Below are 27,802 nucleotides of genomic sequence, written 5' to 3'. Positions count from 1 at the left end.
AGGCATGGGAAGATGACCAGATACACATAACATCAGTACTAAAAAGACATCAGATTCAAGCAGAATAAGAGTGTGCCTGCCATCATCACTGAGACAAAAGGAAGGATGCAGACCATGTACACAGTAAGGTACATTAGATGATGGTTTTCCATGTATACCTGATTTCTCTAAATGTACAAAGAATGTATACTTACTTCATGAAGGAGATAAGGGGGTTTTGACTGATTTAGGCATTGTCACTTTAAGGTAAGGAAAGTACATGTCTGGTGAGGCTGAGGCCACTCTCAAGGCTCCCTCACGCTGTCGTCCACTCCCTCCACCATTCTTGTCAGTTTTATCTCCACTTTAAAACATCTCCAGCATTAGAAAGCATTAGAAAGCTTTGAAGGCTGTGACTGGAGTTGAGCACTCAGGAGTCTGAGCAAGGAAGACTGCTAGGGGTTCAAGGCCAGGCTGGACTACACATGATGCAGCTGCCCACCTGCTCTGACTGGTTTTAGAACTTTTCTTGGTCCACTATTTCTTCTGGACCAGTGGTTCTCAACCTTCCTAAGGCTGCGACCCTTTTATACACTTCCTCATGTTGTTATGATCTCCAACCATAAAATTTTGTTGTTACCTTCATAACTGTTATTTTGCTTCTCTTATGAATCTGAATGTACACACCTAAGGACATGCAGGTTGAGAAGCACTGCTCTAGACAGCCTTGAGTCTAGCCAGGCACCTGTGACACCAAGGTTGGAAGTAGCATACTCTGCACTTTTTATGTCACCTTCAAGTCCTCAAACGGTGGGCATTGAAGGCATATTTTACCAATAACCCCTTCTACTATAGAAATATTAAGCCCAAAGTCAAACTTCAGACTCTGGTATACACAACTATAAACGACATAAGCCATTTAATAAGAGCATCACATAAGTGATAAGCTCTATAAAACATAAACTAGTCCATGTTAAATACTCACTATTTTGCTTTAGTTGGAATCAAACCCAGGCTATTACACATTCTGGGTAAACACTCTCTGGCTGAGCTACATATACCCTGGTCACATGGGAGCTATTTCAATGTACGGTTCAGAGTTCAGTGGCTTGATATCACCAAGATTTTCTTAAGGCAGAGAGAAGGAAGGCAAGATCACCTGTAAAATAATGTTCTGTGCTCTGGCTGTGTAAGATAAGACTGATAGGCAAAGACATAACTGTAAACAGGAAACTGGTTTCCAGGCCTTGTGTAGGCCAGGTGAGAGCCCTGGAGCCTGCAGAGACGTCAGACCGCAGCCTCATGGACAGGCACTTGGGAGCAGGGAGAGCTGCACAGAGGGACTCTCCAATAGGCAGCCTGGTGTAAAGGGGCTGCGAGGGAGCAGGGACAATGATCTCTGCTCCTGTGTAGGATCCAGGAAGTCAACAGAGGCAAGAGAAGAGTCCTGAAGTTTGGCTCAAAGCCTTGGACAGGAAGTAGGCCAGTGGAAGTAGCCTGGAGTGAATGACCAGGGCCCTATAATCTAAATTCACTTCTCTGTTTCCATTTGCTAAAAAAGCCCCTATAGGGAGCTGCTCTATGAGCAGGGGAAGGCCTGGACTTGGGCACAGGTGAACCGCATTTAGGAGCAGACAGCAAGTAAACCTCAGGTGTGTTCTGTGACCCCACCCACCACCTATGAGAGCTGCATCAAGTACATATAGTCCTGCCTTAGGGATAACTAAACTCTGTGACATTTTTCTTTAAAAAAAATTTTTTTTTGAAATTTAAGGCAAAAGATTTAACCAATGAACAATTCTTTCAGATTTGCTAATATAGGAAATAAAAAAATTGATTTACACATGAGTTTTACTCCAAACATTAGTTTTAATTTTTATCTAAGATATTGGCTCTTTAATGAATAATCCTTCAGAAGGCAGCATGCATATGTTTGGCTCATTACCGGGCAGGCAGGCAGGCATAGTGTGGAGCGTCCCCACAAGCACCATGGCTCCTGAGATCCCCTCTGCCCAGGGGATTTCTCCTAAGGAACTGGGAGGCTCAGGTACCAGAACAATCTTTAGATGCAATTCACTGCAACCAGCTCCCAGGTCATGTGCCACTCTGAGGGGGCAGTACCTGCGTATCTTGTTTTTAAACTAGCCACTGAAATAGCATTGCTCTGGTCTTTCCCACATACATGGCAAGACACAGTAAGTTCAAGAGTCTAAAGAGGTGACGTTCTGAGTAGCTGTGCCTTCAGGCACCTCTTTTCTGTGGTGAGCAGTGCCTCACTCCGTATGTAGCTGGACATGAGAGAACTTGGGGTAGGTGATGTTCGTGCTACTCACCCGGCTTCATTAGTATTCAGAGGTCTAATGTGACACACTGAGGAGAGCATGCTGAAGTAGACTTTTAACACACACGTCACATAACTGTATGCACCCAACTATAAGTAACAACTTAATGGAGTGGTTTGTGTACGGAAACCCTGAAATCTTGGCCAAGGGAGTGGAAGCAACTTCTGGTGGACTGCAACACAGTGATGTCCTCAACAGGTGCCCAGAGCCTGGCTCAGCCAGTTTCTCACGATTATTCTGATCTTAGCCCCAATTATTTTAAAGCCACTTAGGTGCTGGCAGTTTCAGCTTCTAAATGCTCTCAAACCATTCCACAATCCATGAACACATTACTTAGAAATGATAAGAAAATTCCACTCCCAACCATAATTGAATTGAATCAACAACTACAGAGAAGGTAATGTGGGAGGCTCTCAGCCATGTCTCAGCATAAGAAGACATTAAGGGGCAGTTTAGCACCCACTCTGTCCGTCGTAGGCTTCTAGAGGACAGCTCAGGGTCACGATCCCCCGAGAAGGGAGCTGTCCAGGTGCTACTGTCCAGCCCTGTCACTCGGCGGCACAGTGCTTACATGTGTGTGATGCACAACACTCACAATCACAAATGTCTTCCCTTAGAGCTGGGGCTCCTGGAGGCCCTCACACAGCATGTGCGAGAAAGCACAGCTATTTGGACATAACGGATGCTGATCTGAAGCATTTCTGGGGACTTGTTCTAGGTTCTAGGTCCAGGGGACAGTGCCGATGGCATGCTTGCTGTCTCAGGCTGTCCAAAAAGCCTGGCTTCATGCCAAGCTCCTCCTTGCCACCTCTTTATGCAGGCCACGCCACACTCTAAGTTTAGGGTGGTCATCATTTTTCTGCCATGGTCTTTCTTACAACTCACAGCATCTTCATGTGTCCTCTGATGATCTGAATGAACCAACCCACAGTTAGCTCTGAGCACAGTGCCTTACACTGTATCCTAGAGTAACTCATGAGGCCATCTTTCTTTGGCAAGGGGTCATACACTTTGTGAACCCTTCTGAGTGACAGGAACTCAGGGAGTGGGAGAGGGAGGGAGTGCTGAAGGACACGTGACAGCTGAACATGAGGGAGTGCCCCCTCAATCCTCAAAGGACAGCCTAACAGGCCAGCCTGGAAAATACTTACCCCCTCTCTGCTACGATGAACATGGACCCGCCCAGCAGCACTGCTGAACAGACATTACAGCACAATGTGCTCTCCGTGTGTGTGTGTGTGTGTGTGTGTGTAAGTGTGTGTGTAAGTGTGTGTGTGTGTGTGTGTGTGTGTGTGTATGTGTACACCTGTTCCTTCTACAGGGGTCTGGGCTATTTGCACTTTCCTCCAATGGTAGCTTCTCTGTCACCTGATGTCTTTCCCCCTCTAGTGACCACTTTCCATAATTCATCCCCATGTTTTGGTCATTGTTCCCTCTCACACCAACTTGAGGACCACCCTCGTAAGCAGCGTCTCTATGTTCTTGCATCTGCCAGCTTATTCCATCGGCTTTTAAGCACATGCTGCGAATGTACACCAACAAAATAAAGATTAAAGAAATTGTGTTAAAAAAAGAAAGGAGCCTCCCCTCCACAGTCTACACTGCCCCCAGCTCACTGCCTTCCTCTGCTCCCTGAACATCCTCCATGGGCACCGTCACCCCACATTTCCTGCTCTCAATCTGGCACTGAAGTAGCCCTGCTGATCCCAGGGCCCAGAGCCTAGACGGTCCCCTCAGCCCTCACCTCCATGACCTGTCAGAGCAAGCCGTCAGCAGACCATCCCTATTCCCAGCAAGTGTTCTCTCCCACCCAACTTTTGAATATTAGTTTTCTTCCCACCCCCATCCCCCCGCTATTTCTGGGCCGACATCACAGAGAACTTCATGATGTCTTGGCTTCACTTCCTCAGCTTCGAACGCTCCATGGCTGTAGTCAACTCAGGAACTTTCCCACATTTCCAGAGCCAAGTGAGTCTCTTAAGAGACTTGGAACTCCATAAACCAATGCAGAACTCTTGCTCACACATCTCCATGCAAACTCCAGCACTACAGTCTACTGGGCCCAAAGGATGGCTCTGTCCTCCCTGCCCAACAAGGTCTCACACTGCTGCTTCTCCCTCTCGACACACGGCAGAAGGGTAGACCTAGGGCCTCTGCTAAAAGATATGCCCCACCCCTCAACTTTAATACTTTCTTTTCTTATCTCTGTACCTGATTCGTAAGCAAACTGGTCTCTCTCAGAATCTGTGGTGTACATAAACCCCCTCCGTTGCTACCACTAAGTCCAAATTTTCAGGAACATCGTCACTGAGGTAGGGAGAGTGGCACGATCTGGACTGTCAGCTCTGCTCAGCACCTTAGACAGAGCTACACACAGCCCTGGGGAGTGATAGTCTTTATGAGATAGCACATTCGCTGAGCGCTCACACAGGCCAGGCATTATGTTGGACAGCACACTGCTCTCTGTTCCTAGCCCCCAGTGGTTCCCTCACCCTCAGAATCTCGAAGAGCCAGTTTGCCTCTGTGCAGTAACTGAATACCAAGCAGCTGCAGCCCAGTCACCTTCCACAGATCAGGTCTCAAGCGAATAGTTCCCACCCTGAACACACAATGGCCAAGTTCATCTCTCCTCACTCAGTGTGAGAAACATTAAGATCAAAACAGACCAAAATAAAATAACCATCCTGGGGGGGGGAAGGGGGGAGGGGAAAAAAAATAACCATCCTGGAGGAGACAGATAACGTAGAAACATGGACAGAATCTTGTTAAAGCTCACAAATAAACATCACTTGTAAATTACAGGAGAAAATTAAGACAGCACATAACAGATGCTGGCTCATTTCCCTGCTGTCTACGAATGATTAGCAATGGTGCCAGAGGAAAAGAATGGAGGACCTGAAGTATAGCTTGCAGGACAGAGACAGGCAAGGCATCAGTGCCAGACAGCACCAGACCCACAGATGCCTGGGCTGGTCCATGACTGTCATACAGCAAGTGCCCAGAGGACACAGCCAACAAGAAACATGCCTTTGAGAGGTAACTTGAGGATGAATCTGTGGCACTCAGTCACAGTGTCTACCACTTAACACCAGTACTCTGGGAAACAGGACAGTTGGATTAACATGAAAAAGAGCCTTCAGATGACTTATAGCACCCCAGCAGTAAACACGGTGACATATAGAACGATGCTGGCCCTGCTGTGGCTTTAGCAAAGGAGCCTGACCGTCTCTCAGTCTGTGGAATACATACTTGGAGAATATCATGACCATCGTGACATCAATTATTTTTGTCAAAATTCCTAGTTACAGTGACCAAGGTATGAGAACACATACTTCTGTTCACAAACAAGGTGCCCAAGTGGAGAGCAAAGAAGATAGGTCATCTACATCGAATGATATTGCAAAACCTGGCCTGTGTCTGACAGGAGAAAGAGACCAAGTGCTGCAGGGTTAGGCCTCAATGTCAGAAAGGAGCACAGCATGCAGGCAGATGTATGAGGAAAGCCTGGCAGTGTCAGCAGCAGAGAAGAAAACATCAGCACAACTGGGGCTAAACTTGCATAAGGCTCTTCCTCCAACATGACAGTGCTTCTCTTCACTCTCAAACTCCAGCCAAACACACCAAGGACTGTAGGTGTGCTGGCCCTGGAGCCACCCTGAAGGTGCTCAGGATGGCATTCTTCTGGGACAAAGATTAGTGCAGCAGCCTCTGCAATACAAAACAAAATGTCCCCACACCTCAATTATCCACGCATCAGAACAAAAGAGAACCCTTGCATGGATTTCACCCCAGCTGCACTGAGAGCTGGTGGTACCAGAGCTACAGCTATGGCAAAGAACACAGACCATGGACAGAGAAGCTACTCACAACGTGGCTGTCCTGCTTACAGTCCAAAGGTGCCCATCAGGACTTCCTTCCCTGAATTTTATCCAGATGAAGGCAGGAGTCCCTTTGGATTCCTGACCTGGCTACAATGTGGCCAAATTTTCAGGAACATCTCCACTGAGGTAGGAAGAGTGAAGTTAGGGTAAAGACAGCCAGTAGCAGGGCTAAAGAGGAAGAACAATGATGGGTGTGTGCAATGTAATCTCTTGTGAGATGATCCACAGCCATTCCCAACTCCAGTCTCCCTTTGTAACCTACCCTGCAGTTCCAGAGAAAAACCTGCATTCATTTTCTACTGCAAGAGGCAGAAGGAGAAAGCACCACTCCTCCCTCCCTCCCTGCCCATCTCCTGGAGACAACGAAGTGCCTGGAGCTGTGGTGGGCAGGCCACAGCCAGCAGTTCAGAACAACACGAGGATGGCAGAGAGGAAGAAATATCTGGCTCCCGCAGGCAATACTCAAGGAGTAAATTATTCGCCTTAGAGATCTTATTAGCGAAAAAGATAAACTGTAATCTGTCTAAAACCCAATTGTGAGTTTGCACTGCAGCAGCTTTCCAAATGCAAATGCTGGGCCCAGGGAAGACTGCTGCCATACAAACTCCTGGGCCTGCTCCGTGCCTGCCTGGACTACTCTTGGACAAGAAGTGAATCTACAACTCAGGGGTGCCAAGAGCCACAGCCAGCTATGGGCAGCTGAAGCAGCCTGCAGGCACTCAGCAGCAGTGGAGGAAGGCTAGTGTAGAGGGGAAGGGGGCTGTCTCCAGGACGTGAAGAATGTAACTCAGGTGGGCCACACCCAGCTCTGTGCTCAGCGACATTTGTCATGTTTCGGAATCTCCATACACCAAGCACAGAGACCTGACTACATCTGGGGCAGGAGATAATTATAAGAAAAATCACAGATGACAGAAATAAGAGTTGGGAGATACGAAGGAAAGGAAATAAACTAGAAGCTCAGAGCCTTAGACATGGAAGGTGTGGACCACAGCTGCTGAGGCTGGGAATGGCCCTGCTAAGGATATCATTAATGCAACAAGGCTGCTACTATAACCTTACTAATGTTCATACCCTTCTAAGTTCATACCTGTGCTCCCACAAATTAGAGCAGCTCTCAGACCTCATCGGATTAGTTCCTTTGTGCTGTGGACAGTAACAGAAAGGCACAAATCAAAGTGCAAACAGCACTGTGTGCAGTGGGGTGCATGGCCATAAGTGGGACATCTGAATCACTCCTCCACTCAGACCCAAGACTCAGGGACCACAGAGGAGGAAGAGGAGGTAGAAAAGCTGTCCTAGCCAGAGGTCAAGGAGGATGTGAACAAATCGGTGTCTTCTGGACCCATGGGGTGACTCCTCATGATCACACAGCAGCAGTGGTTGTGCAAGATCTGCACAAAATCAAAGCCAGGCAACAGTTCAGTGTGGAGTGGGCAGGGCTAACAAGGAAGACCTTGTGGCACTATTAGAAGGTATGGTCTTGTTGGAGTGGGTGTGTCACTGCGGGTGTGAGCTATAAAACCCTCTTCCTAGCTCCCTGGAAGTCAGTCTCCCACCAACAGGCTTCAGATGAAGATGTAGAGCTCTCAGCTCCTCCTGCGCCATGCCTGCCTGGATGCAGTCATGCTCCCACCTTGTTGATAACCTCTGAACTAAAGGTTACTAAACCTCTGAACCTGTAAGCCAGCCCCAGTTAAATGTTGTCCTTACAAGAGTTGCCTTAGTCATGGTGTCTGTTCATAGCAATAAAAGCCTAAGACATATGGCATTCACAAAGAATTAATAAAAATTTATATTAAAAATACAGAAAGGTCACAAAACAGAGAAATCAAACACAGCACCACAACTGAGCAGAGGAGACAGGGGAAGAGGAAGTTGGGACACAGATCCATCAACTACCAGGGTGTGCATCAGATTCAAATAAACATTAATTACAGCTACCAGCAATGTGTTTCTCTGCTATCAGACTTCTATCTGGTTCCTAACTCACTCCTTCCAACCACGTGGGTTTTGGAGCTCAAACACAAGTTGTCAGGTTTGGTGGCAAGCATCACTACCTACTGAGCTACCTGCTGGACCATTTACCTTTTTTTTTTACTCACATGGGTCTCACCAGGCTGGCTCTGAACCCACCATGTATCCAGGCAGGTCTTGAACTTGCAATGCCCCTGCTTTTGCCTCCAATGTGCTGCTGGTCCCTGCTGAGTCTAGTAATCCTTAAGGAGAAGCCCCTAATGGCAGCTCTGCTTCCGGTTTGTGTAAGAAAAGAAGCTCATGCAAAGACAATAGGTGTTTCAGGAAAGAGACAGGGAGCCACAGCCCTCTAGGCCAGAGGAGGGAAAAAGGCACCTTAGTGACAGGTGTCCCTGCCTGGAAGGTGGTGCCAAGGGTTATTTTATTCATCACAAATGACATGCTACTTTAGTCAAAATTAAAGCACTTATTTTTAAAAGAATTGTGAAAGCAGAGAGACTTGAAGCTTTTCTTTAATTTTCAAATTACAAAGTGATATGATATTAAAAAAAAAAAAAACCACACAAAAAAACCCCTAGGAAAGACTCCTGAGTGACAGATACACATTTCCTGGCTCTGAGGAAGCTCTAATCTGTGCAGTAATTCGTGCTGGCTGTTATGAAGCTGCTGCCTCCTTTACCTACAGTATTACTCTGTGAGAAAAGCACACAGCAACCAAACCCCAGTGTCCCAGGGCAAGCACTACACCGCCAGAAAATGAAGGCAGATAATCAACCCTTAAAATTTATGTCACTCATGTGTGTGTTCACACTTATTATTTGGGGGCTTGTGGTCCAAGCAGCCACTTTCTGCTGTTATATTTAATCATTTTCCTCTCTTTCCTACCCTCCCCCACATGCTACCAATCTATTCCCCAATTGGATCTTGGCAACCACAAGGACAGGCAGGAGGCACAGCGATGTTGTCATCTCCTCCAACTGTAAACCAGAACAGCAGCAAAATACTTCATCCCAGAGTCTACCGCACACCAATTGCTCATCAACTTCTATCAGTTCACATACTGCACAACAAAAAGTATCAAAATATACTGCAAGTTTACAAAGAAACTAGCCGGCTGGGTTAGTTTAGGTCTTTATTCATTGAAAACAGATCCCATACACACAGCTGCTCTCAGACCCCCTCCTGCAGTCTGCATCTCCTGAGTGCAGTGCTGGGATCACAAGGCGTGTGCTACCACCCCACAGCCAGGAAGGGCCACACTGAGTGCGGAAGCTGAGCAGTTGCATGGGACTGATTTCTACACAGGAGGGCGAATGACTAAGGAACTAATGGAATAGCTGGGAGCCAACTTTATAAAGCTCTGTGACTCTAGTTCTGCTGTTTTAGGCAAGAGACTGAGTGGACACTGACCACGGAGAGCGTGGAAGAGAAAGCTCAAGCTACTCTGCAGCCATAGAGAGAATGAAGCTAAAGCTGAGCTACTCGGGAAACAGTCGGCGTAACACAGCACCTCCTTCCATGTGCCCTGTCAGGAACATCTCCTTCATGATGAATAAGCCCACTAAACTGCTTTTCCCCCCCTTCGTTTAGAACGATGTATGTAAATCATCGTTTTGTACTTAATGAAATGAATAGTGTTTGTGGCTGATTAACCCGTGACAACAGAGAGAACACACACGGTCCTGACAGAACAGCACCACAGCGTTGGCCAACAGGCGTTCAGAGATGCTTGAGCTGTGGCTTCACTACCCAGCGTGACGGCCTGAACAACCCTTACCTCCCCTCCACAGCTCAGGGGCGGGCTGGGGGGGGGGGCGCTTTGCTACATTTACTGACATTATAAAGGGGGGACTTTGTGTTTTGTTGTTGGCTTGTTTGGTTTTGGTTTTTAAGACAGGGTTTCTCTGTGTAGCCTTGGCTGTCCTGAATTTGCTCTGTAGATCAGGCTGGTTTCAAACTCACAGAGATCTGCCTGCAACAAGCACTGGGCTTAAAGGTGTGCATCACCACTGCCTGGCCCAATATTTCTTACTTGATGTCAGGAAACACAAATTGCCTCTTGGCACTTGGGATGTTTACAGCTGATAAGTTGGCCCACTGTGGACAAACTCAGATGAAGTAGCTGAGAGTAGGACATTAAGCTGGAAACACCAACCCTGGTCTTCCCTTCCTCTTCTTGCCAAATACAAAATGAAGAGGCCGATGAGCAGTGCTGTGGTGCCCAGTTCACCTCTGAGGAAAGGGTGATACATTAATCAGTCACTCTCCGGCGGGGTCCACACAGGCCTAAGTTATACATGTGATATCAAACAGAAGGCATGTTAATGCTAAGATCTACTAAAGAGGATTTCAAATTTCGTTGCTGATGCCTTCAGTGCTCTCTTTTGATGAAATGTGAAAAACATAACAAACACATTAAAACTGAACAGACTCAAAGAGGCCGGCGGAAACACAGTGAAGGCCATTTTTTGTTCTTGGATTGAGAATTTCCTGTGCTGCAGCCAATCAGGATTCATGAGCCCCCAGAGGCACAGAGTGCTTCCACTAGTGCTTCTGTGCAGCCCACTGGATGGAGGCCTCTTAATTGAAACTGCCTCTTCAATTTCTCTTTAGAACTCACTGTTTAATTTAACCATCAAATATTAATTAAAACAACCGGGCAAACTACCACTTCATTATCCAAGCTGCTCCCAGACTCTCTGATTCCTGACAATGAACCTGCCTAGCAGCTGTTTTGATTTTACCATTTAGCTTGGTGGTTTGAGTTAAAAAACACAAACTTAAAAAAAAAAAAAAAAAAACCAAAAAACAGGAACAATAACAAAAGTCACCCATGGAAACTAAGACTAGAATGGAGGCAAGGCGCCCACTTTCCTGACAACCAATGCGTCTGTGGCAGTTTAACCCAGCCACAGAGAGCAAGGCCATCCACGCACAAGTCTTCCTGCTGAGGTCACCATCTGATGCTCATACTGAAAATGACACCCAGGGGGTTGGGGATTTAGCTCAGTGGTAGAGCGCTTGCCTAGGAAGCGCAAGGCCCTGGGTTCGGTCCCCAGCTCCGAAAAAAAAAGAACCAAAAAAGAAAAAAAAAAAAAAAATGACACCCAGTACAACGGGCTTCATTTGTCCTGGGTGAGGAAGCATCTCCCTAGCTCTCTCTCACTGAACATCACGGTAAGGCCTAAACACATGAAAACTCTCATCACACAGAGATCCCATTTCCCAATCTCTCTGCAGCATATTACTCACACAGGTATACACGTGCGCGCGCGCGCACACACGCACGCACGCGCGCGCGCGCGTGTCACTGCTGGCTTCTGAGCACCTCACCTCTAGTTCCTGCTCCCTCTGCAGTGCGAACTGTTTGAAGGACTTGACGATGAGGCCAGCATTGGAGCAGTCGTAGACAAAGATGGATGGGCTGCCCATCCACGTCTGCAGGTCATATATGGACAGTGGGATGTACTGAGTGTAGTTCTGGAAAACAAGCACAGGTTGCATGGGTTATACATGCATGTCATGAACTCGTGGGCTGACAAGCACCTGCACACTGGAGACGGTAGGGCTGGGTGTCAGTCTGTACGCAGAGATTCCTCACTGCCATATAGAACCACACACTGAATTTTACCCCTGTTGCTGTGACATCTTACTCCAGCAGTGCCACAGGGAAGGAGCTGTTAAAGTTCATGTGAGCAGCCTATTGACACTGGATCCAACTGCTCCCCACACCGAGACAGTCCACTTTAGAGGGCTTCCTTTAGCCCATGGCATGTGTACACTCCTAGGGCCCTTTTCTGTGGCTGCTCTGCTTGTGTGACACAGAAGGGCTCTGAGGAGTTGAGTTCAGATTCACGAGCTTTCCTTGCTGCCCCTGAAGTGGGAGAGTACTCCGTAAGTGGGTGTGGCTCTGTACAGTGTTTGTGCTGATCATAGAACAGTGACATTAGCACTAGGTGACAGAGAGACACGCTTTTCTGGACATACTGTTCTGCTTACCTGACTGCTGATGGGTAAGAGGAGAGAAAATTCAAGTCTAAAGAAATGCCTAAAATCCTCTTTTAAGCCAATATTTTAAAGCAATTATTCCAAAACAAAGACAAATCAACACAACAGAAGAAAAGGCCAGCCTGCACACACACACACACACTCACCCTTGCCTGGACATCAGCAGTGTAAGTGTTGACCCAGACAGTTGGCTCCTAGCAGCTGAGCCACAAAACACTGACCCTGGGGTGCCTATAGCTCAAGAGAAGAAGGCCAAAGAAGGACTGCAGAAAGGGAGTGTCCAGATGGCCATCTGTGGCTCTGATGAGAACCACACTCTATCCGGTCCTGGCTCTTCTACAGTCTTGCTGTCCTCACTTGGCAGGCTGTCTGTCCTCACTTGGCAGGCTGTCTGTCCTCACTTGGCAGGCTGCTTACAAGCCCAGTACTCTGAGACAGAACACCTGGAAATGTTCTCTCTAAACAAACGCCACCAGAAGGATTCTAAAGACACCAGTTCCCAGATAATGGCTCTATACAGCAATGCCAGCCCCATCAAGATGCCCGAGGGGTTTTTCTTCTAATGGAATTTGACAAGCAGATTCTAAAGTAAGTGCAGAAGAGAAATCACAAAATTAGAAAAAAGAAAGTTTAATAAAGAATAATGAATAGAGATTCGCACTACCAGATATTAGAAAGGCTATAAATTTATATAATTACAAGCTGGTATTATTGAGGGCAAGACAAACAAATCAACAGAGGAAAGGCCCAGAAATAGACCCACATATATATATAACTGTGATGAAATGGCATTTTAAATCAGTAAAGAACGGATGAATGACTCAGTGGGCGAGGCTGGAAAGTCTAACTAACCATTTGATACTGCCACACAGACGCTGTACCAAAAAAACCAGAGAATTTACAACGTGAAAACACAGAATATTTTTATTTACTTAGATGCGAGAAAAACCTTAAACAAATCACAAAATCTGGACGTCTAAAAGAAATGAGATATAAACACACATTTCTGACTGGCAGCTTCAGAAGGAAGGAGGCAGACAGAACTGACAACAGACTCGTGTTTAGAAGGTGAGTGTGAGCTCCTTCTGCTCTGACCAGCAAAGGTCAGAACAGCAGCAAACAAAACACACAGCACACATGAATGGTGGTGATTAGGAAGGGCCGTGCACCAGTCAGTCGGAAAAGAGAGGGTCAATTTATCCACCAACCTACACAACTCCATCTGATTTTCTTCAGCAGAATGAAAGGAAAGACAAAAAAATAAATAATGCTTCATGATGACAGAGATGTGTTGAACTTAGTGTTGGTGGGAGTAGAAATTAATAAAACATTTTGGAAGACGACTTGTTAGTACTGATCAAACTTTGAAAATCTCCAACCATGGATAGAGGTGCACACCTTTAATCCCAGCACTAAGAAGGCAGAGGCAGGAGGATCTCTGAGTAGAGGCCAGCCAGGTTCCAGGGCAGCCAGGGCTACACAGAGAAACCCTGTCTCAAAAAAACGGAAAAAAAAAAAAAAAAAAGGCAAAAAACTCTATCCCATTTGTCAGCTTCCACATGTCTCTACAGGAACTCTAGCATTTGTACAGGGAACACTGAAGGGTGTTTGGAGTTTGTACTAATAAGACTGACCCAACTGTGGCCTGGTGTCTATTTTCTGCCCTTCTATGCAGGAGAACCCTGAGTGAAGACACACCATGTTTCCTTTGCTGCCCAGTGACACGTGACTAGAGTTCAACGTCCCACATCCCAACCACAAGTGTCCTTAGTGCTCACCTTGGGACCTAGATCCTGGCCAGTCTTATAGGACAAGAGTCAAAGGAGGCCAACACTAGGCTGAAAAGCCCAGGCCCCAAATAAAGACACCCACTTAACCTACAGATTACCTGGATCCTCACAGAGCTCTCATAAGAGAGTCAATAAACAAGCCAGACAGGGAGGCAAAGCCTGTGGTCCTAGCTACTTAAGAGGCTGAGGCAGAAGGACTACACGAGCCCAGGAACTTAGACTAGCCAACACATCAAGACTGGGTGGCCAAACAAAAACAAACCAACAGACAATCCAACCTAAGAGGCAGAAGAGAGCTCACTCTCCCTTACTCTAGTGAGTGCTGTGCCCCATGATAAGCAGAATGTGTCTTTATAGTCATGAAAAGGTATGGGTGGCCTCCTAATGACTTTCAAATATAAACTTCAGAGCATCATTCACACATGCATGCGCGCGCGCACGCGCACACACACACACACACACACACACACACTGTGTGTCAAAGGAAGAGTCGTAGATGTGAGGTAGTTCACCTGGCCATGTCAGCACTGCTCTGCACACCCAGACAATGAAGTAGCTACAACACTGATGGATGAGCTGACTAAATAAAGGACAGTCCCCATTCTGTGGCAGGCTCTGTGTTCAGGAAGGACACATCACAGCCATTCCTTTTATGTAGATGTCCTGTAAGACTCTTTACCAGGCAGGATGCACACAGACCACTGCAAGGGAGGAAGTGGGCATGCCTTGGGATCTGAGTGATTGGCTTCTACGTCCTTCCCAAGCTGCAGTATATGAACATGGGGAAATGTTCCTCATTGGTGAGGCTGGAAAGGTCTCCCCAGTTCTGGCTGCCTAGGGACTAAAAGTGACCCTGTACCGTGCAGAGCACAACAGCAGCAGTGAGGACCACTGCAACCCGAGTCAGCTGTTCACACATCACACACACCGTAGGCCCCAAGAGGAATGAATGCAGCTCACCAGGTCTGTGCAGCTGCTGATGGATGGCCAGAGACACTGTCACCTATGTTGTGTTCCAGGTGCCAGCCCATACATCCCACAACCAGCAAACAAACATGAAATGAATGAGTCTGTTCTTTACATTTGCCCAAATGCAAAGTTGCATTTACATTTCTAAATCATCAAGTTACTAAGTATTGATTTACTCAAGTAATAAAGGACAGACATATTAGGGAAACCCTTAATAACGTCCGTCTGCCCTCCCATCTTCCACGATGCAACAGCAAGGTCAGGGCACCACCCAGATCCTAAGAGCCTTCTCCCATAAGGGCTCCCTAAGAGCCGGTACCCACCCACAAGGCAGCATGGAACACACCCTAGACCTTGGTGCTCACTGGCCTGCGCCTTGAGTTATGGAGGACTTCTGCTGTATCCCACCCACAGGTGCCTCCCACAGTGGACGACTTAAATACGCCACACACCTAAGGCCTAGAAGCAGATTCCTCAGTGGTCTGTCACCACAGTGACATTTCTCCACATCCATACACTGCACAGAAGTGTGCACTGCACCATGTACAGCAGCACCCCTGGCTTTCATCAACCCAGGCCAGAACCACTTAGCCCTGACCGTCCAAAGGATCTGCAGATGTTGCTGAATGCCACTTAAGGAAAACCTCGGCTGAAAGAGGGGACAATCTCATCAAAACCGTTAGCTGTATGGTTTAGTGAGACAACATAATCAGAAGGCTATGGTCCCCTGGGACAACAGAGCCCACTCTATTAAATCACCATGAGGAGAATGACCTTTGAAAGCTAATCCTCACTAACAAGCTCATGGGCTCCCAAAACCCATCTCAAAAAGATTGCCAAGGGTTTGTCAAGCTCCAGGCCAGAATTAGGGCCCTGCAAACCAGCCAAGTGCAGCTGCAAGCACAGCCTTGGCACAGGGGACCGACACCCAGTGGCAGCAGGAACCAAACCAAAGGAGCTGAGTATTCCTTGGGAACACGCCTGTTCCCGAGCACTCCACGGCAGGCGGTAGCCGAGCACAGCAGTCAGAGGCCCCGGGAAGCAGAGATTGAGGAACAGATACGGGGTACGAGCAGAGGGCTGGCTTCATGCCCACCTGCACTGAAAGAGCAGGGATGCCCTAATCAAAGAGCTAGAAATGGGTTTACATAACGTATTCACTAAAATCCACTTTCTCTGACAGATTCTATTAAACACAAGAGGGAAAGACCACTTGCTTTATCAGACTGTCACTGCACACTGTGTCAACTATAACAGCAGCTATAGCAGGAAAAAGCTCAGCCCACAGCAGTGCAGAGACTACCTCCCAAAAGGGCAGGTCAACCTTTGGAAGGGCCGGACCCCAGGAGCATATGCACTGTACCACTGTAAGACTTCTGGGAAGAGTGAAGCTAGGCTCTGATCTGCTATGGAGCAATGGCAATGCCAAACACCTCCTGTGCCTGGCACTGCCACAGCAATGAGCAGACAGCAAGGCACAGAGGACCAACTGGCCACCCCAGGAGGGCCAGCAGAACTGCATGGGAGTGAATGGTGAGAGATCTAGCTTGGTGAAGTACATGGACTAAATGGGACAGTCAGGACAGCACAGTGGCACCTCCATTGGTGCACCCGGGACAGGCAAAAGGGACACACGTAACAGTGGCTTTGACATGCAGCAAAGGCGTGCCATCATGCCTCTAAAGAGTGTTGACCCCAGAGACGCCCACAAATGCCTGAGATGGCTGTTGAAGCCCGTACATCCCACCACATCACACTTCTCAAACTTCTCCCAGGTGTGTCTGTGGACAGTGGGTAGGCAGAGGATGACGTGGGGCTCTAGGTAGCCTCTCCCAGGTTTGGCCATTGCATTAAACTCACAGAAATACCATCATGATTGCTACCAACTGATCTCTGTAACACCTGGTAAACACGCTGTGGTGGTGTTTCTCTCAACACCCAGTATGATGATGTCAGAAGCAGTTATAATGGGGTGGGGGATGCTGGTGTGTTCTGCCTCCTGTGCCTCTGGGGACTCGGCCTGCTTCCTCACCCAGAAATAAGCTCGAACAGCAGCTGATTCACATGCCACAAGCGGTAAGGCAGCCCGTTTTCTTCATTCCCTCTCTTCCTTCTTTCCTCAGCTCCCACGTTTCTGAGAAAGCAGGGTTCCTTGGGATTGCCAAGTCAAGGACTCTTGCTCTCAGCACATGCGATTTTCCTACATCATCCCCTTTGTTATGATTCATCCACCAATGAACAGACTGTCCTCCCCCGTCTCTGACGTATCTACAAGCAGAATTGCCTCCTGACACAGAAAGCATTCCTCCGCCATCTGTCTCCTCAAGCATCACCTATCACCTAACAGCTTCCTGCAACCCCACCTTCCTTTTATCTGCTGTAAGATTCACTACAGTATGAAGAATTTAGCCTATTCAAGAACATCCACAGAAATCTGAAATCTTAATAACTTCAGCCCTAGTCTGGCCCCAAGTCTCTCCCTTTCCACTTGCTCATAAAGTTTGGATTTTCAACAACATACAAATGCACAGATACGGACCCATGTAGCACAGGTTAGCCCTTGCAAAACTGTGCCCAACTGTACCCACCACAAAGATGATAAACATGCCAAGAGCTCACATCTTTGTTAATAAGTAAGGTTCTGGGGTGGACCTAGCACCTGTGTGGAAATGTCTCACATCAGAGCTGATTCCAGAGGGAATACTGTAGGAACTCGCAGTCTCTTAAAGAACTGCAAAGAAGGCTCAAAGAATGGTGGACACAATCAAGGAGAGACCTGTGGTATAGTGTGAAGGGGAGCGGGGGAGAAAGGGGAGAGGAGGACAAGGATGATGACACAATGGACACAGCACAATATGACGTGATGACAGGCCTTATCAGATACTAAATTCATCTTGATACTGGGGGCCCATGATGGAATAAAATTTGTAATAGAAAAATCCTATTATTAGACCATAACACAAACACTAAACAAAGTGTGAGCCACTACTAACCAACTGTAAGGGAAATGAAAAGCCGATGAGTCCACCTAACAGCTTGAAGAGAAGCCAGTGGTGTCCCTACTGGGGTGCAGAAGAGGACCAAGTTAAGGACATGCAACTTGTACAAGGCTTCAAAGTGTCTCTGGGGTATCTACTGATGACCAAAAAGAGTCTGAAGCAGCAAGTGGCCAAGCCATGAGGTAGCACCACTAGGCACAGTGAGCACCATCAGCCCAAACAACCTTTGGGCATCAGTTCTTGCCTGCCGAGTCAGACCCAAGGATCCAACTCAGGCTCTCACAGGCGGGCACAGCGCACTCACCACTGATTGGCTTGCCCACCCCTGCAAGGTACTTTTTAAATTTTCCTTTTACAATATAATTTTAACCAACAAGTATGCGTGTGCTCGTGGGGCGGAGTGCAGCATGTATGTGGTGTGTAGTTGTTAGTCTCTAAACTGTCTCGTGTGTCACCATAGAAAATGCCTCTCCTTATGTCAGGAACATTGAAGCCCTCTCTGCTAGTTATGCGACAGGCTCCAGCTCCTCCCATCCCCCACCCCAGGCCATGCTCTAGCGATCACACTTCTTTCTACTTCTTCCAGGTCAATCTTTTAGCTCCGACACATAAGTGAAAGCATGGGGCCCTGGTCCCTCTGTGTTGACTTGATATCAGACTGCACTCTGCCATACCGTGGCCTAGGATAGGGCTTCTGTCTCTGGGCAGTCCCCTCCTCCCTGAACTTTCAGGGAATTTACTCAGCTCATGTCACACGTGAGTGACCTTCACCTACCTCAGATAAGGACCAACTCACTGCCCAATTCCCAGCAGGTCCTGAGCACCACTTGTATTTCCCAAGGCTGTGTAATGCCTTGAAAGGGACGGCAGAATTATGGAAACTTCTTTACATCTTTCAAATGAGCACCATGCTGTCAGAGCTGGGCTCTACAGCAGCCAGAATGATGCTCCCCAGATACAAGGTAGCAGAGGCTTCTCCCCTAAACGTGACAAAAAAGCACACAGCATTCAGTCTGCTCACTGTGTGAGCCTTCAGCTGAGGGCTCAAACCAGCCTCGCCCCAACTGAGCCTTGCTTATCTGTCCCTGACTGAGCTTGAGTCACATCTTCACTGTAATTAGTGAGGTGGGGCACCCTTCACTGTAACTCTGGGACTTGAGAGAAAAGCAGGGATGGTGGATTTGAGACAAGCCTGTGTAATGCAAGACTCTGTCCATGACAAAGTAATTTTCTAAAAGGGGGACAATGAGAACTGTGGTTCCGGAGACAGCTTGCTCAGGAACACACACACACACACACACACACACACACACACACACACACACACACACACGGGGGAGGGAGGGAGGGAGGGAGGGAGGGAGGGAGGGAGGGAGGGAGGGAGGAGAGCAAGTTCACAGGTTTACCATGTTCAAACTAATAGAGTTTGGATCTAGACTGTTCCCTCGCCAGAGGCCTACATGCTAAACGCCTGCTCCTTGGTCTTTGGTCAGTGGGAGAGTGGTCCTGACCTCTTTCCCTCACTCCTGGGCATGAGGTCATGGGTCTCTTCTATCAGTGGTCCTGCTATGCTGGACTGTTCTGCCCCAAACAAGCAAGCAGATCGTCTGAGGCACCTGCCACAGAGACAAAGCTAGGACAGTAACTCCTGAGGGTCAGGTTACCTTTTCCTATGCACTGTGCCATGTAAGTATATGCTCTACATGAAACACAGCTGGGGTACGTAGCTGCCATGGCTCTCATAGAACCGAAGAATTAGAATGTGTTTCTAACCACATACCCAGAAATTCCAAGAACAATAAATGTTATAATGAACCCATGTGAAATCAGTCTGTACAATTAAATATTTAAAGCACCTCATTACAGTATTGTTCCTATACACTGGCTAATACATACCCAAGTACTTGGTACCTGAGGCTCAGCTCAGGGCCCTCAGAAAGAATGGAGAAAGCAAGCATCTAAGACATATACAGTGACATATACAAGCTATCTAAGACATATACAAGCTATCTAAGACATATACAGTGATATATACAAGCTATCTAAGACATATACAAGCATCTAAGACATATACAGTGATATATACAAGCTATCTAAGACATATACAAGCTATCTAAGACATATACAGTGATATATACAAGCTATCTAAGACATATACAAGTATCTAAGACATATACAGTGACATATACAAGCTATCTAAGACATATACAAGCTATCTAAGACATATACAAGCTATCTAAGACATATACAGTGATATATACAAGCTATCTAAGACATATACAGTGATACAATCAGGTGTGACGAACACAGACCACAGCACCTGCAAAGGCTGCACACGACCAGAACACCCAGCAGGAAGGACCAGCAGTGAGGGGAGGGAGGGCCCAGGGAGATGAGGTTGCCGGCTAAACCTGTGTATGTGAACGCGAAGCCCAAATGAGTAGGAAAGGACACAGCTTCAGACCAGAGTGCGGGAAGAAGTGGGGAAACTGAGGTCTGCTGGGGGAACAAGGAAAGGCCATGGGGTAGCTTAGTCACAGTGTCTCCCCAGTCCCTAGATCCCTTCTCATGCAATCAGAACAATGCTGCAGCAACTGTTTTTCAAATGCTGAGTTTGTGGCTCTTGAAACATTTTTTTAAAAAGTTTAAAATGTGGGTGAAAGTTAACTATACCTTTCAGCACCAAGGAATTTCTTTATAAAGAAAAGAAAAAGCCTGAAGTTTCCAGGCTTTCTCTAAAGAAACAGAATTTTTCCTGATGGCCTTCAACTACTATAAGCAAATGCAAGATGCTAGAAATTCTAAAAAGAAAGGGTCAAGTTCATCATGAAATGAAGGCTTTTGTCGTGGACTATCCTGTATTCCCAAGGTAACAATTTCAACAAACGACGATGTCAGTGTGAATAATGCAGTTATGAAAGTCACAAGTAAATTTTTCCAACAAATGCACATTTAAAACCTATACGATCTGTCTTTCAAAAGAAGCTGCAGCTGTCTGCTCCACACCAGAGAAAGCAGTGGCATCTACATACCTGAATGTGACGACGTCATGGAAAACACAACAAACCCACAAACTACAGTGGGAACAGTATCTGTAAGTTGTTTGTGGAACTCATGGTTACTTAACCATGAGAAAGTCAAGCAGAAGCAGAAACAACAACAACAAAACGTCAGCCCTCAGCCTTAAGGACTCTAAGGCACTGAAGTTCACTTGTGACCACACTGTGGATGTGACTGAAAGCCATGTCTGGCTTACAAGTACCACTTCATGATGCCAACACTTCTGGCCCATCCTCTCCTACTGCTGCCTGTGAGCATCCAGGGAACAACTGTGGGAGGGAGATAACGGCCAAGGCATCCTCAGAGAGCAGGGGTGCACAGGTTCTGCAGCAGAGACCAGTTCCTGGCCAACTCCTGAAGTACTGAAGAGAAACCAGGCTGAGAGGCAGCTTCTTGAGCAGAACTGAGTATTGGGACACAGTCAACAAGACAGCTTTTCCAAAGATTCCTCCCTTTCCCTGCCAAAGGCCCACACTCCAGGCTGACAGGAACTGCATCTCCCTGGGTTGCTGGGTGGCCTTCCTTTGCTTCCTCCACACTTTTCCTCCTGTTTCTCCTTCTCCTCTACTGCTATGACAGAATGTCACCAATAGGGTAATTGATAAGGAAATGGACGTTCTCTCTCACAGCTCTAGGATGCTAGTGTGCTGGCACCTGCTGAGGCTTCTTCCATAAGTTCAGGCCTTTCTTTTCATAGAGCTAAATGTACTTACAACAGGGCCTACCTTTACTGATGTTCCAAAGACCCCTGGCGCCTCTGGGGACCTTGTTCTGGCTCCTAAATTTCACACTTTCTTCAGGCCTAGTCACCACATGCTGGGGACCCAACACCACTTGTCCCATTTCTCAAAAGTGCACACCCACAGCCCAGGGCCAGCAGGTGACACCAAGCCCCTGCCTGTTGATTCACCTTGGCCACACTTCAGGCCTCACCTGCTCCGTCCACCTTTCCTCTGTCCACCACGCTGCCCTCCACTGATGTCTCAGCATTCAAGCTCACCTTGGTGGTAGTGTTTATTATGTCAGCATTTTTGCCTTAAGCTGGCTTTCCTCTTGCTGTCTTCCCAAATCCATCTCTCAGGCAACAGAGGAGGGAAGGATACCTGGCCATACCCCTTTCCCCCAACACCCGGCCTTGACTTCTGTCCCTTCTAATCCTTAGTGTAGACACGAAGTTCTCACAGCTCCGAGTGCTTTGCCTTCCAACATTACAAGCTATATTACTCATCACAGTCTCTCCCAGTGTAGGGCTCTACTTGGAGCTGGCTTTTGGCACACTCAAGAATAAAAAAGTATGTGACTGACATTAGGGTCAGTAACACCTTCCATGTCCTCTTCTACCTGTGGGCCACCACAGTGCCACTGTGGCTGGGCTTGGACTTATGGTTTTGAGGCATGATCTTGCTATACAGTCCAGCCTTGTCTCAAACTCAATTCACTTGTTCCAGCTTCCAGAGTAGAGAGTTCATCATACCCAGCGGATGTTCCCCTTTGATTGGGGTTTACACTTGTTGGGTGAATGTTGCAGCACTGCTTAAAACATCAGGGTGACCAATGACACTGTTCAGATCTTTTCCACTAAGACTTTTTGAAGTAGGAAAAAGTATGTTCTACCTGGAGTTTTCTTTTGAAAAGGTTTAACTATAGTCTTCAGCACTCACGTTAGACTTCAGACAGCCAATGAGGCGGAAGGTTTATTTCCTTCTCCTCTGCCCATGCTGCTGTACTTTCAAACTGCTATGAAGTATGCACACGTGCAAGAAACCTGCTTGTCATTAGAAATGCCTCGCTTTGTCCCCAAGGGCTCTTCTCACAGTGACTGTGAACACAAGCACATGCTCTCTGCATGACTGTAGTGGAAGAGCCACCTTCACTTGGACCACCTTTCTGTCACAGCTGCACCTCTGTGGAAGGCAGACTTCAACCTGCTTTCCTGATTCGGACATAAACTCGCAAAGAAGCAAAGAACCTAAATCAGAACATGTACATGCTAAAGAGTAACTGATCTGAGCTTTTCAATGATAAAAACAATGTCCACTATTAATAACGATGACAGGCCACAAGTTGAATTACATACATCTGACAAAGGACAAAGGTCTAAAAGGTACACGGGATTATTAATGATCAACAAGCAAAGAGGCTTCTTCTTAAAGAGGGCAGCTGGGCTGGGATGTGGCTTAGCACACGCAGGCTGTGGTTCCTCCTAGCAGGATAAAACAGACCTGAGCAGACACATTAGCAAAGTAGACAATGGCCCAGAGCAAGGCTATGAAGGCATGCTGAGTACCCTGCCACAGGTAGAGAGCTGTAAACTCACTGGCAACAAGACAACACAACACATTTTGCAGTGACTAAAGCACAGAATGCTGAGGCTGCCAATGCAGGGAGCCCTGGTGGGAATGCAAATGGGAGACACCTTGCAACAAAGGTCAGTGATTCTTACAATGATAAACACGCTCTGACCATGTGCACCAGCAATCATGAACTGAAATTTTAAGTCTATATTAAACCTGAAAAATTCCAAGTCAGAGACAGAAAGAGCCACAAGTTCAAGGCCAGCTTGGGTTGCATGAAAACCTGCTCAAAATGAATAACCCCTAAGCAGAAGTGTGAAGAGTGTTGTTCATACCTGAGGACGAGACTCAGGAGGCACTTAGCTATTCTTTGAGCTGAGGACACATGGAGAACTAGCTGTCTAGCCATGGAGAGAGAGCCTTGAATCCAACTAGCCAGGCAAGTGAGGCCACTCTGAAAGGATATTTATAGATAGCACCAACTACTGTGAATTCTGGGAAAGATAAAGCTAAAAAGAAAAGAAGGAAATCGGTGAAGAGGCAGAGCTCACTGAGCGAGCCCTGAATGACACTGATCCTGGGGAAGGGCACACACATCTGTGAGAACCAGACTGCCAACACCAACAGGTAACATCAGCATAAAGCAGGACATGGCTAGTAAGAGCATAGCATAATGGCCCATCAATCCTGGCAACTGTAGACAAGAACCAAACCCAGCAGAAGGCTCTAGACTTTTCAGTCTGTATAGTCAATAAAACACTTCACAAATGAAGGCCTACTAATGCCTTTAAGGACTGATCCAAACTGGTTTGACTCAGCGAAGGAAGTCAGTCTGTTAAAACTTCACTTTAAAGCAGCAAGAGTCAAGGAGAACGTGGGACCAGAACACTAGCACACACTGAGAAGCTGCCAGTCTAGAGTAGGCACAAGAGTGAGTCTTGGCAGATTCTGTGGGATGGCGGGAGAGCTGTGTTGAGTGTGGGCTTTGCTAAAACCAGCCTATGGAACGGGACGATGACATCCATGGCAATTTAACAATATGGTGCTTAGCTAGAAAACACCCTTGCTCCCAGCATCATGGGGTCTCTGAATCTAGTGTGCAGGGGACATTCTGCTCCACAGAACACACACAGCATATGTTATATGTCACTGTCCTGCCTACCTTTTGAAGGATCTCAAAAGCTGGACTCTAGAATAATACTGATAAAAGGTAGACACACCCCTCATTAGAATAACTAAGAACACAAAGCAGGCCTGGGTGCTCAGCCCCAAGAACAAGGTACACTGCTACCATCCCCTAGACACACTCAGTGGCAAGGGGGATATTTTGAGCAACAAGTATCAACAAATTCAAAACCTTTGTTGAAGTTGTGAAAAGGTTAGAAGAAATGAATACCTACCTCTAACCAAGAAAGACTCTAGACCCTAATCAGAGACCTCACACAACAATCTGCCCGGGCAGTCAAATGCTTCAAGTCTTATAAACACCACGTGAAAGTCTATGACAGGAAGGAATCTCCCTACTCATCTTCTCAGGCCACAAAACATTGATTACTTGGACCAGAGAAAGACAGGAGTAAGAAAAATCCAGGAAAACCTCAGCAGGGAACACGGATTTAAAACAAAACCAGGACCCGAATGAAACCATGTGTGAAGCAGATGAGACCGGGAGGTGAATGAGCCATTTCAAGACAGGTGTGTGCACTTAAAACAGAGGCACGGATTCATGCAGGTCCTTGTCAGTTAAGGAAGAAAACGCATTCTACCACCTTAACAGAAATTATCAAACAAAGGACTTTAGAAAAGTCAACATCTTCTCATAATTGTAACAAACAAAACCCAATAGTAATAGATCTTTCCCAATCTGATATCCAATGAAAGGCTTAGGAGAGGCAGTACCTAATCATGAGTCTCTGACATAGAGCAGGGCAGTTCTGAACCTGATAAATAGTTGTTTCCATCCTCCCCTCCTCACAAAGCCTCCTGCAGACTTCACAGCGTCAGGGTATTCCTCAAGACGCCACAAAAGAGACAAGGCAGCCCAGTGACTGTTTCCTTCTCTTAAAGGCCAGCAGTGGAAAACAAGAACAATGCATGCACAGCACAAACGAGAAAGGAAGAAGTGAAAACCCTGTCTGCAAATGAGAAGCAGCAGTGCACCTGAGAAACGATTAGAACCCACAAGTCTGGGGATGCCTTCCCACATACCACGTGAGGAAATTAAGAAACTTACACTCTTATGAAGAAAGTCTTCATATCCTGACAGGCATTTCCAACAATTGCAGTTGAAAAGATCATCTGTAGCCACTGGCATGGCGTATTCCAACAACTACGCCTTTTCTTCTTAAGATCTACTTTTGTTTGTACCTATTCATTTACTTGTGTGTTGATAGACAGACAGACAGACAGACAGAAAAAAATATATATATAATATACATGTGTGTGTGTGTGTGTATGCCACATGTATACAGGTACTGTGGAGGCCAGAAGTGGGCATTGGATCCCTAACACTAAAGCTACAGGTGGTTGTGAACTGGGACCTGAACCGGGTCCTCTGGAAGAGCAGCAAGTGCTCTAACTGCTGACCCCTCCAGCCGCACAAGTCTTATGGAAACAGATGACTGGATTTAGTATTTTCTTATTAGACCAAAAGGCCAAGACTAACCAAAACCTCAACAAGAAGAACAAAGGGTGCCTGTGTCCCCTCAAACTAAGAAACTGAAAACCAAGACCACTGATTGGCACAGGACAGAGCTGACTCAGGTCAAAGCTGGCGTGGATGGTGAGGTATCAGGGAGCTGTACATACAAACCCTAAATTATGAACCAAAGATCTACTTGCTGTACGGAGTGCATTTTAATAGATGCCTGTGTTGTGTAAACCCTGCTCCCATTTCTAAGATAATTAGCTAAGAAAAGGCTAGAGCCTGTGACTGGGCAGTAGGGAGAGGACGGTGGGATTTGAGGATTGAGTGTGGTGTCTCAAGAGAGATGGCGGGGTGGGGAGAGAAGACAGAGAGAACAGGAAGCTACTGTGAGGCTGGCGGGACCACGAGCATGTGGCCAGGAAAAGTGGACCCTGAGGACAGGTTGATGAGCAGAAGCAGGCTAGGTGGGACTCACACAGCAGGTAACAAGGGGCACATGTTTTGGATATAGGTGGGAGCCAGGTTTTGGTGCCTTTTACACAACATGAAAGAGTAAATAACTCATTACAGTGAGCCATAGAGACAGACATGGCTCCACCTTTACAGTGAGCCACAGAGACAGACATGGGCTCCACCTTTACAGTGAGCCACAGAGACAGACATGGGTTCCACCTTGTGCTATGTATGAAAAGGGGTTGGGTATATTACAGACTAAACTATAGTTGGTTAAAGCACAAAACTGAAGGCTTAGTTCAGGTGTAGCAGCCCCTGGAGAGAACAGTGAGTGTGACCCATTCAGCATAAAAACTCCTGTCCATCAGAATACACTGCAAACAGAATGGAAAGCACATCATAAATTTAAAGAAGACAGCACAATTCACAGGATGATCAAACATTTCTGTCTAGGATATAAAGAATTCCATTAGGGTCAACAGGAGACAACCCAAGGAAAACAGCTGTGTGGCCAGCTGTCAATCAACAGGACTCAATATCGTGAGGAAGGAGTCATCCAGAGTAGAGGGAGGAACCATCTTGTGGCCCACCCACAAGGACCGAGAGGGGTTGGCAGGACACAGCACACCACAATGTGAGATGAGATGGCACCCAGCAACACTGGGGTCACATGGGATGAATCTGCACGCAGACAAGAGTATGGAGGGAGGGAAGTCCCAGCCAACAGAGAAGAAACATTCAACCCCTGTGTCTACTCAATCCTAATCCGCACCCAGTGTCTGCACCTGAGGAGTCCTGATCTACCAGACCGTCTTCTAGAAGAAGAACCAAGACCTGTATCTTCACCCACAGGATGGTTGAGATGCATCAACTTAAAACCAGTGGAAACTGCAATATGGTCCACCACCAGTAGAGATGATTTAGGGAGCTGTGGACACAGGGACTACCTGAGTGACGTACGGTAGGAGTAGGGCTTGAGGGCTATAGCTTGGTGCCACATCTGCAGGTGGCACCATAACAAACAGCTGCTTCAACCTCGTAAAGTCACCGGCTGCCATGTCTCTCTGCCAGGAGCAAGGGAGATGGCTTGCTGCACAAGCAGGGAGAGCTATGCTCAAATTCCTGACAGCCAGGTGAAAACCAATGCAGCGGTGTGTCTCTAACCCCTGCACTGTGGGCAGAAACTGAGGATCTGGAGGCTTGCTGGCCAGGCCATCTGGCCACGACAGAAAAGACCCTGGCTCAAAACATAGCAGGGAGAGTGACTGAAGAAGACATCCCACACTGACCTCTACATCAGCATACATAAGACCATTCGTGTGTGTGTCTGTGTGTGTGTGTGTGTGTGCGCGCGTGTGCGCGCGCGCGTGCGCACGCACAAGCTAAAATAAACCCTTTCTCCC

General features: G+C 47.1%; 1 protein-coding gene across 2 annotated transcripts in view; it reads right to left on the bottom strand.

Moving 5' to 3' along the window:
* The window catches only part of Rptor (regulatory associated protein of MTOR, complex 1), a 298,474-nt gene that overhangs the window by 151,799 nt on the left and 118,873 nt on the right, over positions 1-27,802 (bottom strand). The window contains exon 5 of one of the 2 annotated variants that reach the window (NM_001134499.2): positions 11,513-11,659. The exons of the other annotated variant lie outside the window; for it this stretch is intronic. Coding sequence (NP_001127971.2) covers positions 11,513-11,659 — 147 coding nt within the window. The remainder of the gene's footprint in view (positions 1-11,512; positions 11,660-27,802) is intronic. 2 annotated transcript variants of the gene reach the window in all.

Source organism: Rattus norvegicus, chromosome 10 (genome assembly GCF_036323735.1).
Source record: "Rattus norvegicus strain BN/NHsdMcwi chromosome 10, GRCr8, whole genome shotgun sequence".
In the NCBI taxonomy this organism is placed as follows: domain Eukaryota; kingdom Metazoa; phylum Chordata; class Mammalia; order Rodentia; family Muridae; genus Rattus; species Rattus norvegicus.
The sequence above is the reverse complement of the archived record's forward strand: the minus strand, read 5'-3'. Positions and strand labels throughout refer to the sequence as shown.